General features: G+C 48.5%; 1 protein-coding gene across 1 annotated transcript in view; it reads left to right on the top strand.

Moving 5' to 3' along the window:
- The window catches only part of PPM1H (protein phosphatase, Mg2+/Mn2+ dependent 1H), a 255,422-nt gene that overhangs the window by 181,537 nt on the left and 51,863 nt on the right, over nt 1-22,022 (top strand). The window contains exon 6 of the mRNA XM_055327916.1: nt 5,678-5,796. Within this exon, the coding sequence (XP_055183891.1) occupies nt 5,678-5,796 (119 nt within the window). The remainder of the gene's footprint in view (nt 1-5,677; nt 5,797-22,022) is intronic.

The following is a 22,022-nucleotide window of genomic DNA, read 5'->3' as shown; positions in this document are numbered from 1 at the left end:
GAAGCATTACTTACAATAGCCAAATTATGGAAGCAGCCCAAGTGTCCAGTGATAGATGATGAATGGATAAAGAAGATGTGATACACACACACACACGAATATTATGCAGTCATAAAAAGGAATGAAATCTTGCCATTTGCAATGACATGGATGAAGCTAGAAAGTATTATGCTAAGAATTTCAGAAACAAATGAGCAAAGGAAAAAAAAGAGAAAAACCAAGAAACTAACTATAGAGAACAAGCTGATGGTCACCAGAGGGGAGGTGGATAGGGGGATTGAGGAGGGAACCTGTGATGAGCACTGAGTACTATATAGAATTGTTGAATCACTATATTGTGCACCTGAAACTAATGTAACACTATATATTAATACTGGAATTAAGATAGAAAGTTAATTAAACTAAGCAAAAATAAAAAATAATGATTTTTAGGTTTTTTCAAATAGTAATCCATGTCAAACAGTAGAGTCATAAATACAGATACGTTAAAAAGAAACCCGTCATAATATTTTATGACTTTTAGATGACTGAGCATATGTACTTACACAAACACATACGTAGAAGATCACGTTATGGACTGAGTGTGCCACTACCCCCCCCCCCAATAAAACTATGTTGAAGCCGTACCACCCAGAGTGCTAAATTTGGAAACAGGACCTGTTTAAGAAGGAATTAAGGATAAATGAGATCACAAGAGTAGGGTGTTCATCAGATAAGATTACTGTCCTGAGAAGAAGAGACCCCAGAGAGCTTGATTATTGTCCCAAGAGAGACAGAGGAAAGCCCGTGTGAGATGCAGGAAGAAGCTGGAGTCTGCAAGCCAGGCTGCGAATCTGCTGGCCCCCTGATCTTGGACTTCCTAGCCTCCAGATAGTGTTCAAACCCCCAGGCTGTGGTACTTCAGTAGACCAGCCCACCTAATAACTAAGACGAAATACGTAAACTTTCATGAGTATTACATGAAAAGATACGCAAATGAGCACAAGTATGTTTTCCTCTGAGAAACCAACAGGTATGTGTCCCATAGTTATTGCAGCATCTCATTTTTTATCAATCAACTACCTCTTTGCTCTACTTGTTGTACTTAGTTCTTAGGTTTTTCTTGAGCACCAGTAACCCCATCCGGTCTGACAGATACAATAATAGCACGTATTGAAATTGCTGGTAAGAAGGGAACCTAAAATTAGGATACGGATGGTGATTTTTTAAAAATCTAAATAACAGGTCATAGGTACACATGGAATACAGGTAAATTCTATTGTGGGCATAATTGTGGCAGGAAAATATGTCCTGTGTCATGTGCAATGTGCTGGGACAATTAGAGAAGAAAAAAAAATAACCACGTAGAGGTAGAGAAACCTAAGGTTTTAAGATCAGTATCAGTGGAGGATGAATATTACAGTATTTCTTCAGAGCTGAAAGGCACTTTCTTTTTCACCTTTTGACATATCTGAAGTTGGGATATTTTACAACTGATTGGTGCTGTCAGCCAAGTGGCAGGCATGACATGGATGTCCTCTCCTAGGCCTGTGCAGACATCAAAAGAGCAGCACCAGACTGGCAGAGTGGGCGTCCAGCAGCTTAGAAGAAAACCCTGCAGACAAAAAGGAAGCACTCTTAAGCCTCTTTGGATTCTCGTGGTTGTGCAGAGGGGCTTGGAGGTGTGAATCTGACTTGTTGAGGCGCGTTCCTGAAGTGAGACTTACAAGTAAGCAAGCTCTAGATAATTGCAGAGCTGACTTAAGAACTTTGCACCCCTGGTTCTGAGGCTTGTAGTTCTTCGGTGGATTACGGAAGGTTGCATCACCAGTGCTCCAATGAAACACAGGCTACTGCTGTGTGGAAAAATCACGAACATTAGGGACTCGGAGTTGAAAACGGATGAGCAGTTGGATTCTAAAGGTAAAAAACGTTTTGGAAAACCTTAGCCAATATACTTCTTCACCTGTATTTTCTTAAATATCCCTCAGACTGATATATTTTTTAAAAATTCATCTAAGTCTGAAGGAGCTCATTCAAAAAGAACAAAATAAAAATTTGAAGTAGCAAGAAAGTACTAGACATAGTTTAATTGGCACCTTTTCCCCCTTTCTTAAGGGTAATAAAATAATGGCCCCTCTAATAAAGGGCATCTTAGAATTGTTAAAACACGTTAGCCTGTTGTCAGAATCGGGGGAAAGCAAGTGGTTTGAAACCCTGAAGGCCTCTGCACATGAAGCGGCTGCAGATGTCACCGAACCGTTGGACTTAAGGCCTGCTCATCCTCGCAGGGAGAGGGCAGGTGGCCCCTGCAGAGAGCCAGCCGCTCAGGAGTCCCCAGCTGCTTTGCAGACGTCTGCCTCAGCAGATCGTCCAGCAATGCATACCACCCAGTGTGGACCCCCAAGAAGGGTAAGGCGGTACCCAGTAACAGCACTGTCCAAGGGCCGCTCATCCTCTTGGCAAGGGGACAGAGTCCCTGGAAGGCTGCACATTTACTTACCCCTCTTGGTCACTTGCGTCTGTCAAGAAACATACTTAGAAATGGCCTTTGTTTTTTGTTTTTTTAAAGATGTTATTTATTCATGAGAGACAGAGAGAGAGGCAGAGACACAGGCAGAAGGAGAAGCAGGCCCCATGCAGGGAGCCCGATGTGGGACTCGACCCTGGGACCCCAGGATCATGCCCTGGGCTGAAGGCAGACGCTCAACTACTGAGCCACCCGGGCTGCCCTAGAAATGGCCTTTGGATCCTAACCTGTTCGTTAATATATATGTGTGCGTTCACCTGTATCTGTATACACACGTTCCCTTGTATGTATGTGTGTGTCTCCTGTGTGGATCCGTGCACATGTGACACAACTTATGTGAGCTCATACCCGCGTACACACACATGCTCACTGACATATATTGTTCGATGACCTGCTTTTTACAAATACATCCACTCTTTCCATGTCATTACGTCTTTTCTGTAGTGTCAGTATAAATGATACCTAGGATTCCTTCACCTGGATTTTCACTCATTTATTTAAACTCTCCTACTATTAAAGGATTTCTTCTAGCTACTTCAGGAACATCCTTATGACCAAGCTGTGTGCAGAACTGTAATTTTTGGTTCACTGGGTCCTCATAGGTACCTATTGGCAATCCAGACTTACCATGGTCCAGGAGCAACAGTTTCGTAGGCCTTTTGCCCATTTCTTGTTTTTTGTAAATGTATGAGCAGGTTAAAGGGTTGGAATGGGTATTATGGACATGATATTAAGCTCAGGCTCTGAATCCACCCAGGCCTGGCTGATAACCTTGGGCTGGGTGTTTTAAGTTCTCTGGATCTGGGACACGTGGGTTGCTCAGCGGTTGGGCGTCTACCTTCGGCTCAGGGCATGATCCCAGGTTCCTGGGATCGAGTCCTGCATCAGGCTCCTTGCAGGAAGCCTGCTTCTCCCTCTGCCCATGTCTCTTCCTCTCTCTCTCTTTCTCTCTCATGAATAAATAAGTAAAAATCTTTAAAAAAAATAGAAACTTTAAGTTCTCTGGATCATTTCCTCATATGTAAATTGAGTCTATGACATGTGCTTTGTAGGATTGTTGAGGTCATAACAAGTATATCAAGTGCCTGGTATATGGTAACCCCTAAGTCAGTGTTTGACCAGCTTGGGGAGTTAGGTGTAGACATAAATGTCATGCTGATGGAGTCCCACGGTCCTAAGGGATGATAAAGGGTACATTGTAGATGCTGCTGCTCATTGACTATTTATGCCTCTGCTCCTTTGATCAGTACAGCTGGTGTCCTGGGTGTGTGACTCCTGTAGTCACACGGGGCCCTACACATGGTTCAGTGCTTTGCTGTTGCTGTCTAGAAAGTCTTAATTTTGAACAGTCTCCATATTTCCATTTTGCACTGGGCCCCACAGATTTTGTAGCCAGTTCCCCATTGTAAGGTTGTCAGGGGCGTGAAATGAGAGCTCACAAAGGACATATCATACTTAGGAGGTAATAGGGTTCAGTGATCATTAGATGGGTATAATAATTTTTTATGAGCACGGACAACTATGATAAGTGTGTTCATTTAATTATTGAAAGTGTGAGATAAATAGACAATTAATCTCAGATAGATTAAGAAACTGAGGCTCCAGAAGCTTCATCACCAACTAAAATCATACAGCTTATCAATGCAGAACATGGATTCAAACCCAAGTCCACATCACCAAAGCCCATACCACTGACCTGCCCTAGTATTAGTTTCCTTCCTTCCTTCCCTCCTTCACCCCCCTCCCTCCTTCCCCCTCCTTCCCTCCTTCTTCCTTCCTCCTTCCTTCCTTCCTTCCTTCCTTCCTTCCTTCCTTCCTTCCTTCCTTCCTTCTCTGTAAAACTCAGTGTTTAAGTGTCCTTGATATTCGTCAGCATCCCAACCCTCATCCCTCACAGAGGTTTCAGAGCCCCTCAAAGATGTTCTAGAATTCCTGTCAGACCTGGAAACTTTGGGGGCTACAGCAGACAGTAAAGACGCTTCCTCTTCTCAGTATTGTCCTGCCATGTCTCCAGACCTGCTCAGAATTCCATTATCTGGCCCAGTCTAGCCACCCTGGTGACAAATCAGCTTGCTTCCTTTGATTCCTAACACACTTACTTGGGATGACCAGTGTCCAACTAAGCCTCCAAACCACCATGAGAATCGCAGATCTGCCAGGGTCAGGTCCGGGAAAGAGGCTGGGGGAGATGCCTCTTTCCAGTAGATGGAGGACATGGCCATCTGTCCTGTGGCAGGGATCCCTTGCTTTCCTACGGGCCGGGTCATGATTTGCTCTGACCACTCTTCCTTTCCAAAAAAAAAAAAAGAGGAGAGAGGGAGAGGGGAAGAGAAAGGATCCATTCCACCACGCGGCTAATAAGCAGGCGCACAGCTTGGTGGGGAAGCTTCAATGCAAGTTTGCTTATGGTGTGTGGCCCTGGAGCAGGGAAGTTCAGGCTTGAGCATTTCATCTCTTGGATAGCTGGATTCGAATTTCGAATGTGACAATGAGACTGTTTGTTGTTTCAAAGCAATTCCCTAAGTGGCTGTTTGCTCAAGACTTTTGTAGTGTGAACAGAGATTTGGGGGAGGGGAAGAAGCCATCTGCTCTGGAATCGTCTTCCAATTACATGATCAAATTACTGCAGAGCAAAATGGAGGGAGTCCAACAGAAAATTCCCGTCTGGTGTATCAGCCCCAACCTGCTCTCCTGGGCCATTGTGTCCATGTAGAGATTCCTAGGCGGGTTCCAAAGGCAAGGCCATGGTCGCCGAGAGTGGGAGTGGGAGGACAGCAGACAGAGCCACGGAGGAGAGTCAGGGTGAGCTTTCTTGCTGCAACAACGTGCCATTCAGGAAAATTAAATGATCTTGGGTTTGAATTAAAAAGTGAATTTTTGGAGAAACTCAGTTTCTTGTCCTTTTGGTGTCAGTGATCCCTATCTCTGATTGCAATTAATTTATCCTATGAAAATGAAATCGGTACATCCCTTTATAAGTGCAGTTGGTGATTATTCGCTAATACTCCACTTGTAGACCGGCCCATCTATTTATTTCCCTTGAAGTAGGAGAACAGTTTTCTTGTTTTTGAAATATGGACTCTCTTGATTTGCAAAACATTATTCGAGTCTTATTTTTCCTTCTAAAGATGTGTGTGTGGTTTTTCCCCCCCTTTCTTTTGCTATTAGGCATTCATGCAGCCTCACTTGCTGGGAAATGAGTTCACACATTTGGAGTTTCCAAGGAGAGTACAGAGAAAGGAACTTGGAAAGAAGATGCTCTACAGGGACTTTAATATGACAGGCTGGTAAGAACGTGCCTCCCTCTGCCTCGGCACTGCCACAGCGTGTCTGAGGGGAGCGTCACCACCCCCAAAAAGCCATTTACGCAGTTTGGATCAAATAGTGCAGCCGGAGACCTTGGGTTGGTGGTGGAGGAACAGGGGCTCTGGCCATTTCTGCTGTGTTTGCCGGGGCGCCAAGTCTCAAATCACGGTGTGGGTTTGCTTCTGTGCTTCTCTGAGGTCCTCTTTGGGGACACTGGACCCCGCGAAGTTGTCATAATTCCTCACTTCGTATGAGCAAGCATTTTTGAGGCTTTTAAAACACATTTTAGTTTTTAGGTCAGGGACTCGAAGGAATGGGCTAACAGTTTATTGAGCCAGACTGGAATGGATTTGAATCCTAACTCCAATCTTTCTAAATAGGCAGAGTTGGGTAAACTATATAACCTCTAGGAGCCTAATTTTCCATGAATAAAGTGGAAAAAAAATATCCTCCTTGAGGTCATTGTCAGGGCTAGAGGTAATGAACCATCTTCAGTATTTTTCCACGTTCACATGGAGCTAAGCATCTTGGCCAGGGATGGTCTTACTCCTGCAACACACCTATGTAAGCACCAAGATCGTTTCTGTAGTGCATCAGTGGCTGACACTGACTAAGACCTCATCTGTTTCTCCTATATGAAAAGTAGGTACGATATAAAGTACATATCCGTCATAGGATTGACGTAAGGACAAGATGAGAAGTGTCTGGCGCGGAGAAGCGTCAGTAAAGATTTGCTGTTAGCCCTGAGGTACTGACCATTGAGCCTCCTGCCAGCCTGGAGGAAAGAAGGACGAGCCAGTAGACTATTTCCTTGACATACATATCTCCAACATGGGCAAAGGAGGAGTGGATTCCAGTATCCCTTCTTCATTGATCAAAATAGTTGTAACAGATGGTCTCAGCCCAAATTCTCATGGTAGTGACTTCTAGGCTGGGAATCTACTCCTAAATTCTTAAGGGAGCTTAAGGGAACAGTTGAGTTACCCAGGGAAGATGAGGGGCTGGTCTAGGGCACTTCCAGTTGTCCTTTACCATCCGAAAGAGAAGATTTTCCCCCACTCTCCATGCTTCTTCTAGTGCAGGGTCGGCAAACCATAGCCCCAAAGCCAAAGTCCACCCACAGCTCCTTTCTGTAAGTAATTTTTTTGGTACAGCTGCATTCATTTATATACTTTTGATCTTGGCTACCGTCACTGTACACCAAGGTGGTTGGGTTAGTTGGAACTGAGACTATATGACCCACAAAGCCTTTAAAATATTCACCCCCGTTTTAAAACAGGACTGGATTTGGCAGGAGGGGTTCACCCCCTTTGCGGCTCTGAGGTTCTGGAGTTTTGGTGCCCTAGAATCATTACCCTTACCCGACTGTGTTTTCTTTGTAAGTTCATTTTTATTGAATCGGCAGTATCAGCACTCTTTACGGAGAAGGTTAAGGTGAGGGCTACTAGGGTATGGAAAAGCGTGGTGGGGTTTAGTCTAGGTTTTGCAGAGTTTAGGATGTTGGAAGGAAAGGCGTCCCATGTCATGAATCCCAGGGCTTGCAAACACATAAACAAAAAGAGTGGACTTGAGAGATAATGAGGAAAGGGGCCAAAAAGAAAGAGAGCGTCTATGGGAAATCAGACTGAGTTGGTATCAAGGGAACATAATTGAGGATAAGGGAAGCCAGGCAGAGAAGTACATTTACTGTGGGAGGCTCTGAGTTGTGCTGGAGTGTTTCTGAGGAGAATGAATGATGAAAGCAATTCTGGCGAGGCAGTCCTAAGGAGTTTGAAGGAGAACGAAGAGAGAAAGCAGATTCAGGTACCCAGGAGAAAACCAGCAGAGAAATACATACGTGAAGGGCCTGGGGTGGCTCAGTCGGTTAAGTGTCCGACTCTTGATCTCGGCTCAGGTCATGATCTCAGGGTCCTGGAATCCAGCTCCCCGCTCAGCCAGGAGTCTGCTTCTTTCCCTCCGCCCCTCCCCGCTCTCTCTTGCTCTCATGGGATCATGACCTGAAGGCGTGATGAAGGCAGACGCTTAACTGACTGAGCAACCCAGGTGCCCCTAAATAAATCAATATCGAAAAGAAAAGAAAGAAATACGTATGTGATGTCTCAGGGGCCAGATAGAGAGATGGAAGCAGAAAACGGAGGAGGGAAATGAACAAGAAACTAGATGATTTAGCCCAGGACTGAATGTGGGGGGGGGGGGGGTAAGTCCTTAATTAATCCTATTCAAATAGGTCCCTTCGGCTGGTCTGTAATCCCCGGGGAGGCGGGGGACAGTGCCTGGGCCGGGATTACTCCCTGGCAGAAAGGAGGGAAAAGGTGGGAGTGACTGCAGGTGAGGGGGGCGCGGGCAGGGTGGGAACAAGGAGCTTGCTGGCTTCTGAAACGGGTAAGCGTGAGGCACGGCTGTTGTGTGTTCTCTCTGTGCCAGAAGGCAAATTACATCTATGCAGTCAGAACACACTGGGTAAACAAATGGCTAAAGATTACCCCCATTTTATGATTTTTAAAATGTAGATAAGTTCGAGGACTAGATTACATCCAACTCTGTGCGTACACAGTCTCTTGCTCGCTCACACACACACACAGTGTTAGCATGATCCTAAGAAAATAAGCCTTTCCATAAATAAGCTGTGTGTAATGCATGGAACTCCACAGAAGGCCCCAAATAATTTAGGAGCCAGGACTGAGAACGGCTTCAGTCAGACGCGGTTTGCTGATTTGTCTCCGCACGGTTCCCTGCGTGGCTGTCGGCTCCAGCTGCGACGCGGCGCAGACGTCTTTGTGTCTCTCCGTGTATTTTCTATCTGTTCTTTTGTCTTGAAATTGACACTTAGGCAATAGGAGGGATCTCCAGATCTTCCTGGAATACGTGGGGACGTGTAGAACCAAGCTAGACCTCTGCTTATGGAAACTCCCTCCCTCAACTCTAATGGATTCCTTTTTTTTAACCTCTCATGAGGAACCTCAGATCTAGCAGTTATCTTTAAGGACTTCAGACAAACACACCGTGCGATCACGCTTTGCTGCCTTTCTGAATTGTCTCTAGAAAGAGAAGAGCTGGCAAATCAATTCTGTAGAAAGGGAGATGAATGAAGTTCTCATGAAGGGAGAGAAGGTGGTTCGTCTCCCACAAACGCCTTACATGACCACCAGGTTGTTGGGATTGGTTGAAGGTGGTCTGGTGAGTATTTGGATGTGGCACGCTTGAGGACATGGGTCCTTGCCGTGTCCCTTTATGTCTCTGGGCTTTAGTGTGAGCCTTGGCTCGTGTCCTTGTTTTTTGGAAGCCCTCCTACAAATCAAGGGTTCACCTAATTCGAAGCCCTATAATCCGTGTAGTAAATACCTAGTTGTGATGGAAAGGCTCTTCTCCCCCACGCAGCCCCCGCTCCTCAGGGCAGCAGTGGGCCCACCTGACACTTAGGCTGATGAGAGCCATCGGGGATTCCTCAGAGTGACCGGTCCTAGGAGCCAGGTGTGTGTCACAGACGAGAAGACCGGGGCAGCGAGGCCCCGTTTCAGGGCCCCATAAGGTGGGAGAAGCTGGGATGTGAACCCACTGTTGGCCGGTGACTGTGCCGGGCCTCCCAATGCCAGAGGGCTCCTCTTCTCTGCGCCCGTTTTGCAGCGGGGCACGCTGAGCTCCAGGGTGTTGGCCCAGCTCTGTGGGCACGGGGGCCAGCCCGAGGCCTAGGACCCAGGGCTCCGAGCCCCGAGAGCTCTTCCTGCACATACGGCAGCCCTGTTTCCTTCCAGGGTAAGGCGAGACGGAATCACCCAGCTTTGAGCTGGGACATAAAGTGAAGCAGGCCCCCCTCCCCCGGGTCTGTGTCTGCTGACAGTCCTTTAAGCGAGGGGGGGGATGAGCGAAGCCTCAGGAGCTGCTGAGGCCCTGACCTCTGGTTCCTGCCAGAGGCTCCAGCTGCCCCTATGAGCCTGCGCAGCCTTCGGGGTGCCCAGGTGGCTGGGAGCCCCGGGAGCCAGGGCCGCCTGCTGTCGCCGGAGGAGTGTCTGCAGCGGGGGTAGCGCCAGCCGGGGCCCGGTGTCCTCACCAGCCAGGAGCCCGCCGCCTCCTAATGGGCCCGAGGGGTCTAGGGTTGTGGCCGCCAGGCCCCTCACGAGGCCACCGGCATCTCCCCTTCACCGCCTCGCGGCCTTGTCAGGGCCCCAGCGCCGGGGGAGGCCCCTGAGCTGCTGTCGCTGTCGCTGGAGTCCCTGCCCGGGTGCCAGCCCTGTGTCGGCTGCCGGAGCGCCAGGCCCGTGTCCCGACCCACAGCCCCCGAGCCACCTCGGGCCTCAGTTAGCCGCGAGCACCTCTGTTGCCGGGTGGAAACCACAGACCCTCACAGCTGTCTTGGTGGCACCAGGTCCTGCTGCCGGGTCTGCTGGTGACTTCGCCTTCTCACGTGGGATCAGCGTTGGTCGTGCGCTAGGTCCAGGCGCATGGGGGGGGAGGGGAGCAGGAGAACATTTGTGGAGGGGGAGAGGGGGCTGCAGCCACAGCCCTGGCGTCCAGCCACATCCTCCAGCAGCTGTTCCTGGCCTGATGGGATTTGTACAGAGAGCTGGGGCCAGAGAGGAAGAGAAGTCCATCGTGTGAATGCGAGATTGCTTCCAGATGGTTCTGGTTATGAGTAAAGTACACCAGAATTCTTTCCTTAAGCAAAGCCTCTCTAACGTTTATGATGGTCTCATTTCAGAGAACAGCCTGGACCTGTAACCCGAGACGGCCTGGCTTAGTTAGTACAGAGTTTACAGCTTTGAGAGCGAGGCTCCTGGGGTGCTGGCCCTTGCTCTGCCAAGACCCTGGAGCCTTGGGCAAACCCTGGGCGCCTCGTTCTCTCATTTGCAAAATGCTTCCTTTGCCCCTCGCTGCGCCAGCCTCTGTGTCTGGTGGCGGATGGGTTTTGCTCTGCTCTTCAGAGTTTCTGGAAGAGACCAATTCCATTAGAAAGCTTCCAGTGATGGTAACCTTTCGTTTTGATCTTTCACAGCCCTTAACTCTTTAGGACTCTAACTTGATGACACATCAGGGCAGTTTTCCCCTCCTGTATTTCCTTTAAAACTATGAGCAAATCAGAGATTTTTCCACTGGGAGCAGAGCGAGGTCAGCCACCATTTTCTCCTTTTCAGTACTCGCTATTTTTTGCTAAGGCCAAGGAAATACCGTTTCTGGTCTGAGTGCTCTCCAGCCCAGTAGCCACCAGCCACATGTGGCCATTTAAATATATATTACTGGAAATTAAATAAAATAAAATAAAAATTCTTTCCCCAGGTCGCACTCGCTGCATCCCAATTGCTTGGTAGCCGACTGGGGCTCGCGGCCGCTGACCTGGACAGTGCAGACAGCACGGCCGCCGTCACAGTTCCACGGACGGCCCTGCTCTCCAGGCGGTGGGAGGGGACGGGTCGAGTTGAGGGCAGGGGAGGACATGCAGGAAGCTGTCTATAACTGAGCATCCCAATGGCAAGGGCTTCAAAAAAACAAAAAGGCCGCCGAGCACAGACAGGGCGAGTAAGCGGAATGGCACGGTCACATCCGGTGGCCTCTGGCCCCACTCCTAGCCTCGGAGTTGGCTTCACCCTTCAGAGGCATCAGTCACCGTATTCAGGGACAGCTCATGGCCAGTGGTCGCTCCCTGGCAAGCCTGCTGGAGAGCCTGAAGGAAGACCCACTTCCTTTGCCCCCTGCTCAGTGGCTTGCCTCCTCGCCCCGGGCCTGCCCGCTGCCTGTGGATCTGGTGCCAGCCATTGGCACTTCTGTTCTTCTTGCTTTTCCTTCTACGTCTTGCGGGGAGCATTTCAGACCCTGAGGATCCGATTTAAAAAGCAGCTTCACTTCCAGCCCTTTCTTTCCTTGCTGTTTGGGGGTGAACCTTATTCTCCATCTGCATCCTGGAACCTGACGTAGGGATGAGAGCCACAGCCCCACAGCACCGGGCTTCTTACCAGTAATCCAAACATTTCCTGGAAGGAAACTCACTGGAGGCAGCCCCAAGCATGGTCTGGAGCTCCTGGGTCGAGCTTTACAAATATTGTAGATGGGGCTTCTATCTTATTCTTTGCTGTTCTTTTCAGGGCCCTCCGACAGCACATTCAGGCAAGCTGACAGGGAAGTGGAGAAGCAGATTGAGAAATGCCACAGAATGCTTTATGAAGCCAACTGCAGAGCCGCACCCGCATATGATATAAATTGATTTATTGAATCAAGCACAGAAGCCCTGTTAGAGAAACCCCAGGCTCCATCCTCCGAGGACAACCTATTAAAGCAGCCCTGACTGACGCTCCTCATTAGCTTTTCCACTGATCCCCAGGCAGTTTTTAAAGGGACACTGTCCCTCTTTTGGGCCTGAATTTATACGTTGGCCGTGCCTGTGGGTCTAATTAGCTCAGCATTATTAATCTTACTCGGAGAGCCTGCGTTTTCTACAACAGCCCGGCTCTTGAGTTTTAAAGAGTAATTGGAGATTTCAAACCCTGTCCTTTTCCCTCTTTTTGTTTTTAATTACTTTTAACTCAATCTTTGGAAACCTACCTGCAGGTGTCTCTTGACTAGCAAGCATTGTTGGAGCACCAAAGGATTTCTCAGTCCCGTCTTGGTGCAGATCTGGACATGACTGTTGGGCCACAGACCTCACAGGGAGGCTTTTTAAACCCACCCGAGAAATAGCACGTTTTAATTTTATAATTACTTCACAAGAAAGCGGGCCTTTCCCTAGTTTAACTAGGGTATTAATTTCCTCCCAGCAACTTGTGTTTTCGTAACTTAATGATCATGGGCCACCTTGGCAGCAGCCTGATTGCTGAAAGCAATCTGGAGATCTGACTTTGCAGAGAAAGGAGGGGCTTGGACGTCATTTTAGAGAGTTTTAACCCTACCAGTTGTCCAGGATGGGCATCGGCCGGGGCAGGGAACTAGCACCCGAAAAAGTCCTCATGTTCTAAGCTCCAGCGGAACCTGGAGCTGGAGTCGGAGCGGGTCACCCTCACACGGGGAAAGGCCATTTCGCGGGCTCCCAGAGCCAAGATGATGAGTGGTTATTTGCAATGTGCATGTTCTGCATCTTTTCAGGATTTGCAGCTCTAGCTGCAGGAGCAGCAGGGAAGAAAGCCTGCCCTGCTGTGTGCAGCACATCTCCTGACAGTGATAAATGACTGCTTGCCCCCCTCCTCCCTCCCCGCCACTCAGCCCACGAGGCCAGAGGAGGCTATGAGGTATTTACCAATGGTGGGAAGCCAAGACAGACGGGCATTGTCAGGCCACAGGGAGGAGAAAGAAAAGATGCCCAAGCTGGCTCCCTCCCTGTTGACCATCCACGCACACACTCCTCTCTCTGCTCTAACGATAGGGGAAAATGTATCCTTCCCAAAGTGGCCGGCTGCTTCCAAGCCTTTCTTTCCCCTGAGGCCCTTGGCAGAGTCACAGCATTTGTCATCTACCCCTAAATAGAGTGGACCTCCTTCCCTTCCCCGGTGACCACTGTCTGGGGCTATACGGTGCGCGTGTGGTGGTGACTTAGCTCTCAGTCATCTGGGGAAGTTTTACGATGCTGAGTGCTTGCATAAATCCTTGTTACCATAGCCAGTGTCCTTTTAACCAAGGACCCCCAGAGCGGACAGGCACGTATCTTTGTACTTGGCAAACCTTCACTGTATACCTGCTGCACATTAGACCCTGAGCTGTAGTTAAGAACAGGGATGTGGAGCCGGCCTTCCTGCCTGGGTCAGTCCCCAGGAATGGCTTGGGCAAATCACGTCACTTCGTTTGGTTTTCCCACGTGTAAGTGGGATTAATGACGGCACCTAATAGCAGGAGGTCACAAGTTAGTATGGCCATGTGCATGCCACAAAGTCTGGGGATCCCTGAGTGGCGCAGCGGTTTGGCGCCTGCCTTTGGCCCAGGGCGCGATCCTGGAGACCCGGGATCGAATCCCACGTCAGGCTCCCAGTGCATGGAGCCTGCTTCTCCCTCTGCCTGTGTCTCTGCCTCTCTCTCTCTCTCTCTCTGTGACTATCATAAATAAATAAAAATTAAAAAACAAACAAAGTCTGGCAATGAACACTCTATGTGCCTAATAATATAATCACCAGATACAACGGAGAGTGAGGTGGTCTGCAAGGTCTGACCCTTGCCTGAAGAGGTTTATGACCTAATAGGTGTTGGGTTGCTTGTCTTTCAATAGGAGGCTGGGAACCCCAAAGTAAAAGGAAGGCAGTTTAGAGAAACAAGAGATGGAAGGAAGGTCAAGGTGTGCTGGCTACTTGCCTGGCAGGTCTGCCCCATGGCGGCTGTGCCAGGTGAGCTGTAGGCCAGGGGCAGAGACCCCCTCATGACCATCGGGAAACCTCTCTGCCCATGAGTGCTGAGGGATGGGGTGTTTTCTGTTTCTTTTGTAGGTCATTTTGTTTGTTTTTAGTGTGTGTGTGGGGGCAGGGTTTGGTCTATGTATTGACTCCACATCTATTATGGAGTCCTGGGTGCTGTACCTTCTAAGGTGTCCTGTAGCCCTTCTGAGCCACACCCAAGGTCCTGGGGTACCAAAGCCCTCGGTAGCCAAAGCACGCCCTCACGGAGGAGGGCCCTTACCAGAAAGGACTCCGTTCACTTCGTAGGGATGACCAGCTGGCCCAGGGACTGGCTTTCTGGACATTTATTGAGCAATGCCATTTTACCTACAAACCTGTTCTTAAATTCTCAAGGTGGAGGGAAGTAGATGTGTTGGAGTTTGTGCGTAAGACAGAACATAGAGCTTATTTATAAGGGAGTTTGAAGAAATGGCCTCGTGGCCATGTTAGAGGGAGTGGTGGCTTTTAAGAGAGGGAGTTGGTGCTGGAAGGAAACTTGACGGGGAAGGCTGTGTTTGAACCAAAAGCCTGAAATATGAGAGGAGTTAGTTTTTGTTTTTAAGATTTTATTTATTTACTCATGAGAGACACAGAGATAATGGCAGAGACACAGAGGGAGAAGCAGGCCCCCTGAAGCAAGAGCCCAACGTGGGACTGGATCCCGGAACCCTGGGATCACGACCTGAGCCACCCAGGCGCCCCTATGAGAGGAGTTTTAAGAAGGTTGAGGGCCAAAGGGAAGGACCTTCTGAAGAGAAGGCACAGCACAAGAGGAAGCCCAGAGGTATGAAAATAAGGTGTGTTTGGGAATGCGGAAGCCAGAGGTAATACTCAAAATAGTTTCAGAGGTCAGCATGGGGGGATAGGCTCCATAGGCTCCTGGAAGCCCCCTGCTGGACCAGCTCTTAACTCTTTAACACCACAGGGATTCCAGGGGAGGGTCCTGAGCACCAGACAAGGGGACCTGGGGGCTTTGGACAGTCATTATTTGCCAACCAGTATCGAAGTATTTCAGCATTTTATTTTTTTAAATATTTTTTAAAAGCCATAGCATTATTAAAGAGCCATAGCATCATTATTTTTTAAAGGACATTTTTTTAAAGATTTTATTTATTTATTCATGAGAGACACAGAGAGAGAAAGGCAGAGATACAGGCGGAGGGAGAAGCAGACTCCATGCAGGGAGCCGGATGTGGGACTTGATCTGGGACTCCAGGATCACACCCTCGGCTGAAGGCAGGTACTAAACCACTGCGCCACCCAGGGATCCCTATTTCAGTGTTTTAAACCTCTGTATGTGCTTATGTTGGTGGCATCTGCTGGACACTGTCGGAGTCATGCAGAGGCAACAGAAGTGACATGCGGAGGCAAGTGAGAGGTTGTGTGGCAGCGGTGGGTAGGGAAGTGACCCCGCGATCCAGGTAGTGGATTTAAGTCAATTCAGGGGAGCTCTGATGCAGTGCTAAGGGTGGCAAGAATTAACATCTCCTTTTCCCGGAGCTCTGCACCTCTGTAGAGTAGGAGAATGACACACAGCAGGGCAGAAATACGGAGCGGACGGTATATTTAGAAGGACATATGGTCTGATCCTCAGCCTATTTATAAGATCTTGTTTTTAAGGAAATTCCAGAGAAGTGAGCGCTGCAACACCCCACCCAATTACCAGGTACTTAGCCACCCTGCCAAGGAAGCATTTTCCTGTGTCCAACGTACGTTCCTCCATATATAAAATTTCACCCTTGCCAGAGCTTGATAAGGTCTCTTCTTTTCCCTGCCACCCCTTCCCCGCCCAGGGGGTTTCAGAGCAGGAATGCTAGGAGTCCATTTGCCTTTTGCTCTTCACCTTACTGTTCTGGTAAAAGCAATAATAAGACTCTACCAAGCCTAGGACCCGATTCCACTAGGATCAAATCAGCTTCGTGGGTCACCCAGGTTAAATCGGATGCAACACACCGTGCGAGGGAACTTAGGGACGGCACATGGGGCTTCATCTCTGTGGCGTGAGATGGATGTTGTAACCATTCCTCTTTCAGTAACGTGGGCGTTGTGTTGGGTCCTGGAGGCAGAAAGAAGATGAAAACAGTCCCCACTCTGAGGGTGCTTACCTACCGTCTAGTACAGGAGGAGGCCCGACCGGAAGTGGCAGGCGAATATTTACACACAGTGAAGCTTTTGCATCTGGAGTGATTATTAAAAGCATTCCAGAATCCCTGAGGTCCTGGGATCTCTTTTTTTTTTTTTCTTTTTAAAGCTCTCAGGCCATGATGGTACATCCTTGAACGCTGGCTTTGGGCAGCCTTAGATACTCTTACCATGGCTGTGAGCAACCGCCTGCAGAGGTGATTGGTTAAGGAACAGCGGGCAGCCCAGGCTCTCTAGCAGGTTTGTGACTTCTGGCCCCTGGTTTTCCTCCTGCTGTTGCTTGGGAACGTCTTTGTCCCCTGTGTGGGCCCAGGGCCGTGCACAAGAGGGGTCATGGACTAGACTAGCAGGGGAAGATGGGAGATGATCTCAAGCCCACTGGTGGCTGCAGTGGGTCAGAGTTGAGGAGAGCATCTCTTCTCCTTTCTGATGCTTGTGCCCAGAACCCGGAGAGTCCAGGCCCCAGGCTTGCGGACAAGTACATGGAGTAGTTAGGAGACCATGCTTCCTGGGGATCTCACTTGCTGGTTTCTTATTCCTGTTCATCGTGAATGAACGATACTCCCTCCCTGGATTTGCCTCATCCTCTTGGACGGCCTTGGACCACCCTGTGAAAAACGGGGCATCTCAGCGTGAAGACTTAGAGCCTGCAGTTTATTACCAACAGAACAATTCGGAAGCTAAACCTCAGGTTAGACTTATTTCTACACTGATCTTGAACATCCACCATATTGGCAGGAGAAGAAAAAGCCTACAAAGGTGGTGTGTTTAAACTTCTGTGTGACCTACCACTTTAAAAACCTGGAGGGTCAGGGGGTAGACTTTTTTTAAAATTTTGTATGATTTACTCTTAATGATGAGGATTCGTAATTAAGCAATGCTGATGGAAATCATGACATTTTATGGCATCTGCCATATATTCCTAGCTCCTCAAGGATGGCAGAGAACCATGGTGGAGAGCACAGTGCACTTTGGGGCAGACCTGGAAGTGAGCTTGTCCTCTGTTTCCTAGTCGTGTGACCTCCATTTTCTTCTTTGGGTTGATGTTAACATCTGTCTTGGAAGCTTGTTTTCAGGGTTACATAAGGATTACATAAAAGTGCTTAGACTAATCCCCAAAAGAAAGCAAGCGTACAGTGATAGGGGTATTAGAACTTCCGTGAGTGTTGGGGCTGAGGTGGCAGCAGAGAGGACTTGACAGCTGTTGCCTTTACCATCCCTCATCTGAAACAATGGGGCCACCTTGACTTAGGAGCCGAGAGTGTGCTGTTCTTCCCGTCGGTGAGGATCAGCAGCCATTGCCCAGGCTTGTGCTTCTTACCCTGAGGCTCAAGTCATGTGAGGGTCAGCAGAAGATTCTAGAAGACTGAGGGTTTTTTTCAACTAGAGATTTTGGAGGTAGGGGAGGATGTTTCTCTGTGTTGAAATAGATGTCTCATATATGATTATTAGGCAAAATTCTTGTGGCTTTTTGGGATAAAACAAAACATGAAAAAGCACTGATGCCTACTGTGAGATACTTGAGCTCTGCCCCCAGGTCATGTTACCAGTTCAAAGACACTCAGATGGAAATACTGAAATGATGTAGCATAGGGTCGAGTCTCCGGTGCATGAGTGGTTTCCCCACGGGGACACTGCAGGACTTAGTGCTCCCGTGTACAAATATCTGTTTGTCCAAAGAGAGAAATGTTTGTGAGCCAGAGGAACTGACCTCTGCAGTAAAACCCTCTTTGCAGGGAACAATCTATCTGCCATTGTCTCCCCACCATTTGTGGATATGGGATCAGTTTTGGTTATTTCTTGATTTGTATATATTGACTTGGTTTCATACGATACAAAAGGCATTCAAAGAAATTCATGTTTTTCTCAGAATAAATGGTCCCCGAGAAAGCAGAAATCATTCCACCATGCGTGTGCTCATAAAATAAGGATCTGTGATTCATAACCTTTGGGAGATCTAAATGCTATTGATTAGAGTACGAAGCTTTCCTAGCCAAGTGCTAATGCAACCAAGTGGATACCGAATCAGAAATAATTTCTAAATCTGAAATTTCCCTAAAAGTCATCCAGAATGTTTTATCCTGAAATATTATCGGTTCTGTTTTGTGTACACAGATGACCAATTTCATCTCCAAAAGACTGAGTCACAGCATCTTCTCTGTGAATCCTGTTCCACTCCTAACCTTGGGCCCATGAGCTAAGAGACAACCCTGACTGTATCTGTGTTATTTAACTCCACATTCTCAGTGCTTGTGCTAGTGCCTGGCACTTAGCAGGTGCTCAGGAAACATTCCCGAATGATTCCAGTAGAGCTTACTGCTCTCATCTGGCCAAAGCCTGAGCTGCCAATCTGGAGCTACTAAGAGCAGGTTCTCTTCCTTCACACAAATTTTCACCTGTGGGTAAGGACCCATTAGTGGGGCTGTGAAAGCAATTTAGTGTGTGGAGATAAGCATTTTAAACAAATTAAGTAGCGTAAGGAGAAAAGGAAATCTCCGTGTGTATCACCCGGTAAGGGTAAGTATTGTTTCCAAAATGTGTTTGTGCGTACCCTAGGCTAACAGGGTCTGCCTCCGGGGAGCAGAAATGGGGACCAGAGACCTAGATGCTTCTGTTCACCATCCTCCATCCAAACCTGCTCAAAGCCCTATAGACTTTGCCCCCGGCAAGCAGGCTAGTGTAAGGAGAGCAAGCTCTGAAGCCTTGTGCTACTCACCACAGACTTGGTGTTAGGAGGAGGAGTCCTTCAGCCAAATTCGAGGAACGGTTACTGCTTGCAGATTCTGGGCAGGATCTGGTGCAGGCACGCTGGTGATTCGGAGGGGAGAGGTAGGCCTTTCCCCACAGGGTGTGGGTCTCTTAATCAGAGGATTACGTCAAGGGCAACTGCAAAGGCAGGAAGCAGAGTTTGGGCCCCATTATGGAGAAGGTTTTCTGGAGCCATGGCCAGAAGGGTCCCACTTTCGTTTGTTTCTCTCGTCAGAGACAGCGGGACGTACACAAGCTAGGCAGCATTGCACCTCCACATTAGTGGCGCCAAATACCCAGGACGCTTTTACAATTCTGGCTTATTATTTAAGACCGAATCCAGACTGTTAGCGCGAGAACGTCAACCCATATGTAGTGTATAGCTCAGGACCTTGCAGGCCTCAAATAACTTCAATGATGCTCCAAGGACCAAAAGGAGAAAACAAGGTAGCATTTGTTTGTAGAGCCTTGGCCGCACAGGGAACTTTCCCAGGAACCAGTTGATGACCATTCCTAGCACAGGATACAGGGACTCAAGTATCAAGTATCACAGGATACATTCCTAGCACAGGATGACCCCATCCCCCAAAATGTAGGTTCACAAATCATGGAAGCCTGCTATGCGCTGGCAAGCCTGTGGCAGAGATGTTAAAGGATCCTCCTCAACCCTGCAACTGCCGGGTAGATGTGGGTGGTTTCTCAGCCTCTTCCAGTTTACTCTGCGCCCCAACGGCCGCCTCTCATCCTTATTCCAGATTTCATTAGGCTTGCCTCAGATTCCTCCTCCCTGACAGTTTGGTGACATTTTTCCAGCATATTAAGATTTGATCCAAAGACAAATTTAAGAAACTAATGGGGGATTTATTAACTAGGAGTCTTTGAAACCAGGAGGAAAAAAAAAAGCCCCCCTTGGAGGAAGATCTTAAAAAATAAGAGTAAGATGTAATAAAATATAAAATATTCTTGTGTTGCTTTCACGGAGACGCGTGGATATTCACACAGTGAAGGCAGAGTGGGCTGCCCGTCCCAGGGCAGGAGCAGGAAGCGGCCTCCATTTACTGCTCTGTGGCTTTGGGTTTTGATTCCTTTGGAAATACAGATGGCTGGCAGGACAAAAGGAAGCATGAGGTGACTGCCAACTCTGTTGCTTTTTCCAGGAAGGTCTGGGCAGGGTGGGTGTGGAGAGAGGCGGGTCCAGGGAGAGCCTCTGTGGATTCCATGAATTGCTGAGTTGGGGTCGTGCCAAGCCCTTAAAAGCCATGAGTGGCATTTGGGCTCCAGGCATGTGTCTGCTCCTGACCAGCCAGGCCCAGGTGGTGGTTCATCCCGGCCTCCAGGGAGTCGAGCTTTTGTTGACATATGGCTGTAGGAAGCAGATGTGGGGACCAGAGACCTAGACGCTTCTGCCCACCATCCTCCATCCAAACCTGCTCAGGCCCTGTGCAGCATGTCCCTGTCTGTCCAAGACTTGGTGTTCGCTATGAGCAAAAGGAGACTTCTTGTGCCTTTTACTTTGCTCCCAGAAGGGGCATTTCAGCTTGTCGCTCTGGGGGAGAAATGCTCCCTTTGTGCCTGTTTGAGGCCAACCTCAAAGCATCCCCTGTCAATTACGGGCTCTGAGGTTTCTGAGTCTCTTGATCCTTCACCTTAGAGCAGAACAATGGACTTCTCTGAATACAGGTGCACAGGCGCTGGCTTTTGTGCTTTGATATCCTCCGTAGCAGTAGGAAAAGCATGAATCGGGGCGGCCTGGGTGCTCAGCAAGAAGCGGTTTTCCTGCGGGGGCGTGCTCACCAGCTACTGCTCTGCATCATAGTGAAGAAAGACCGAGACTGCCAAGGCCTTCACCGCCACAGTTGAGATAAAAAGCCCCTTATCCTTCACAAAGGACTTCTCAGCCGTATTTGCATTAATCTTTGCAGCCTTTCCTGCAGAATCCAGCTGAAGAAGCACATTCGGGGAGGTTGAGGGACTTTGCCAAGGTCACACAGCTAGTTCACTCGCGGACCGAGCTGGGACTTCAAGACCTCTGACCCCAGGCCTGGTGTTCTTTCATATATCCCAGTAGAGGGAAGGGAGGATCTAGGAAGAGAGCCCTCCGGGGGAGGGACAGGCATCCCAGGCCATGGGGAGAGGTTAGCGAGTAGAAGAATGTGACCCACTGGTGTGTGTCACTGGGCTCCTACGAGCGGACTGTCGCCCGGGATTAGGCCGTCCCAGAGGGGGCACATTCTTCTTAAATGACTTTGAAGTGTCGCTAAGGGAATCAAGACTTAGGGAAATGAGTGGTATTTCTGTCCCTCAGTCTAATGAAAGGTCTTGATTTGGAAGAGAAAGAAGATCATGGGAAGTGATCTAGGTGGATGATGCCAAAGTGTGAACTTTGGGGTTCCTGGCCTTGTGGGTTAAGACGTCCGAGTGGGGGCTCTAGCTTGGGAATGGAGCAATCTGGCAAAAACACAGAAGAACTTTCTCAGTGGGAGACTTGCCTTAGCAAGTTAATATGGAAGACATGTGTCGAGGTAACACTATATACCCTGGAGAAACACGTAACAGCACAACACCTGCCATTCCGGAGGTGGAACTTAGGAATTGTCAGGAGAAAGTAATAGGCAAGAGGATCACAAATGCCATTTTTTATAGCTTTGTGACTCTGTACTACTATATATCGGTAGTAAAGGTGGACCTAAAATTATAACGTAAAGAGGTAAACACAAGTTCAGGGTATCACCGACAGGACTTGGCCCTGAATCTCAGCCATAAAAAAAGCTTACCAATTAAGGCAGAATGAATGGGGAAGCCAAGACTTTGTTATGTCTTTAACTAGTATCTGCTTCACGTCCACGATGTGCCTGCACAGTTGTAGACAGGAGGATTTGGCCACGAATGAGGGAAATGTCCCTGCCTTCATTGGACTAATGTGCTGGGGCTGGGGGTCGGGGGACGAGAAATAAGTAAACACAATTCATATAAAT

The sequence above is a fragment of the Nyctereutes procyonoides genome, unplaced genomic scaffold (genome assembly GCF_905146905.1).
Source record: "Nyctereutes procyonoides isolate TBG_1078 unplaced genomic scaffold, NYPRO_anot_genome, whole genome shotgun sequence".
Classification (NCBI taxonomy): Eukaryota; Metazoa; Chordata; class Mammalia; order Carnivora; family Canidae; genus Nyctereutes; species Nyctereutes procyonoides.
The sequence above is the reverse complement of the archived record's forward strand: the minus strand, read 5'-3'. Positions and strand labels throughout refer to the sequence as shown.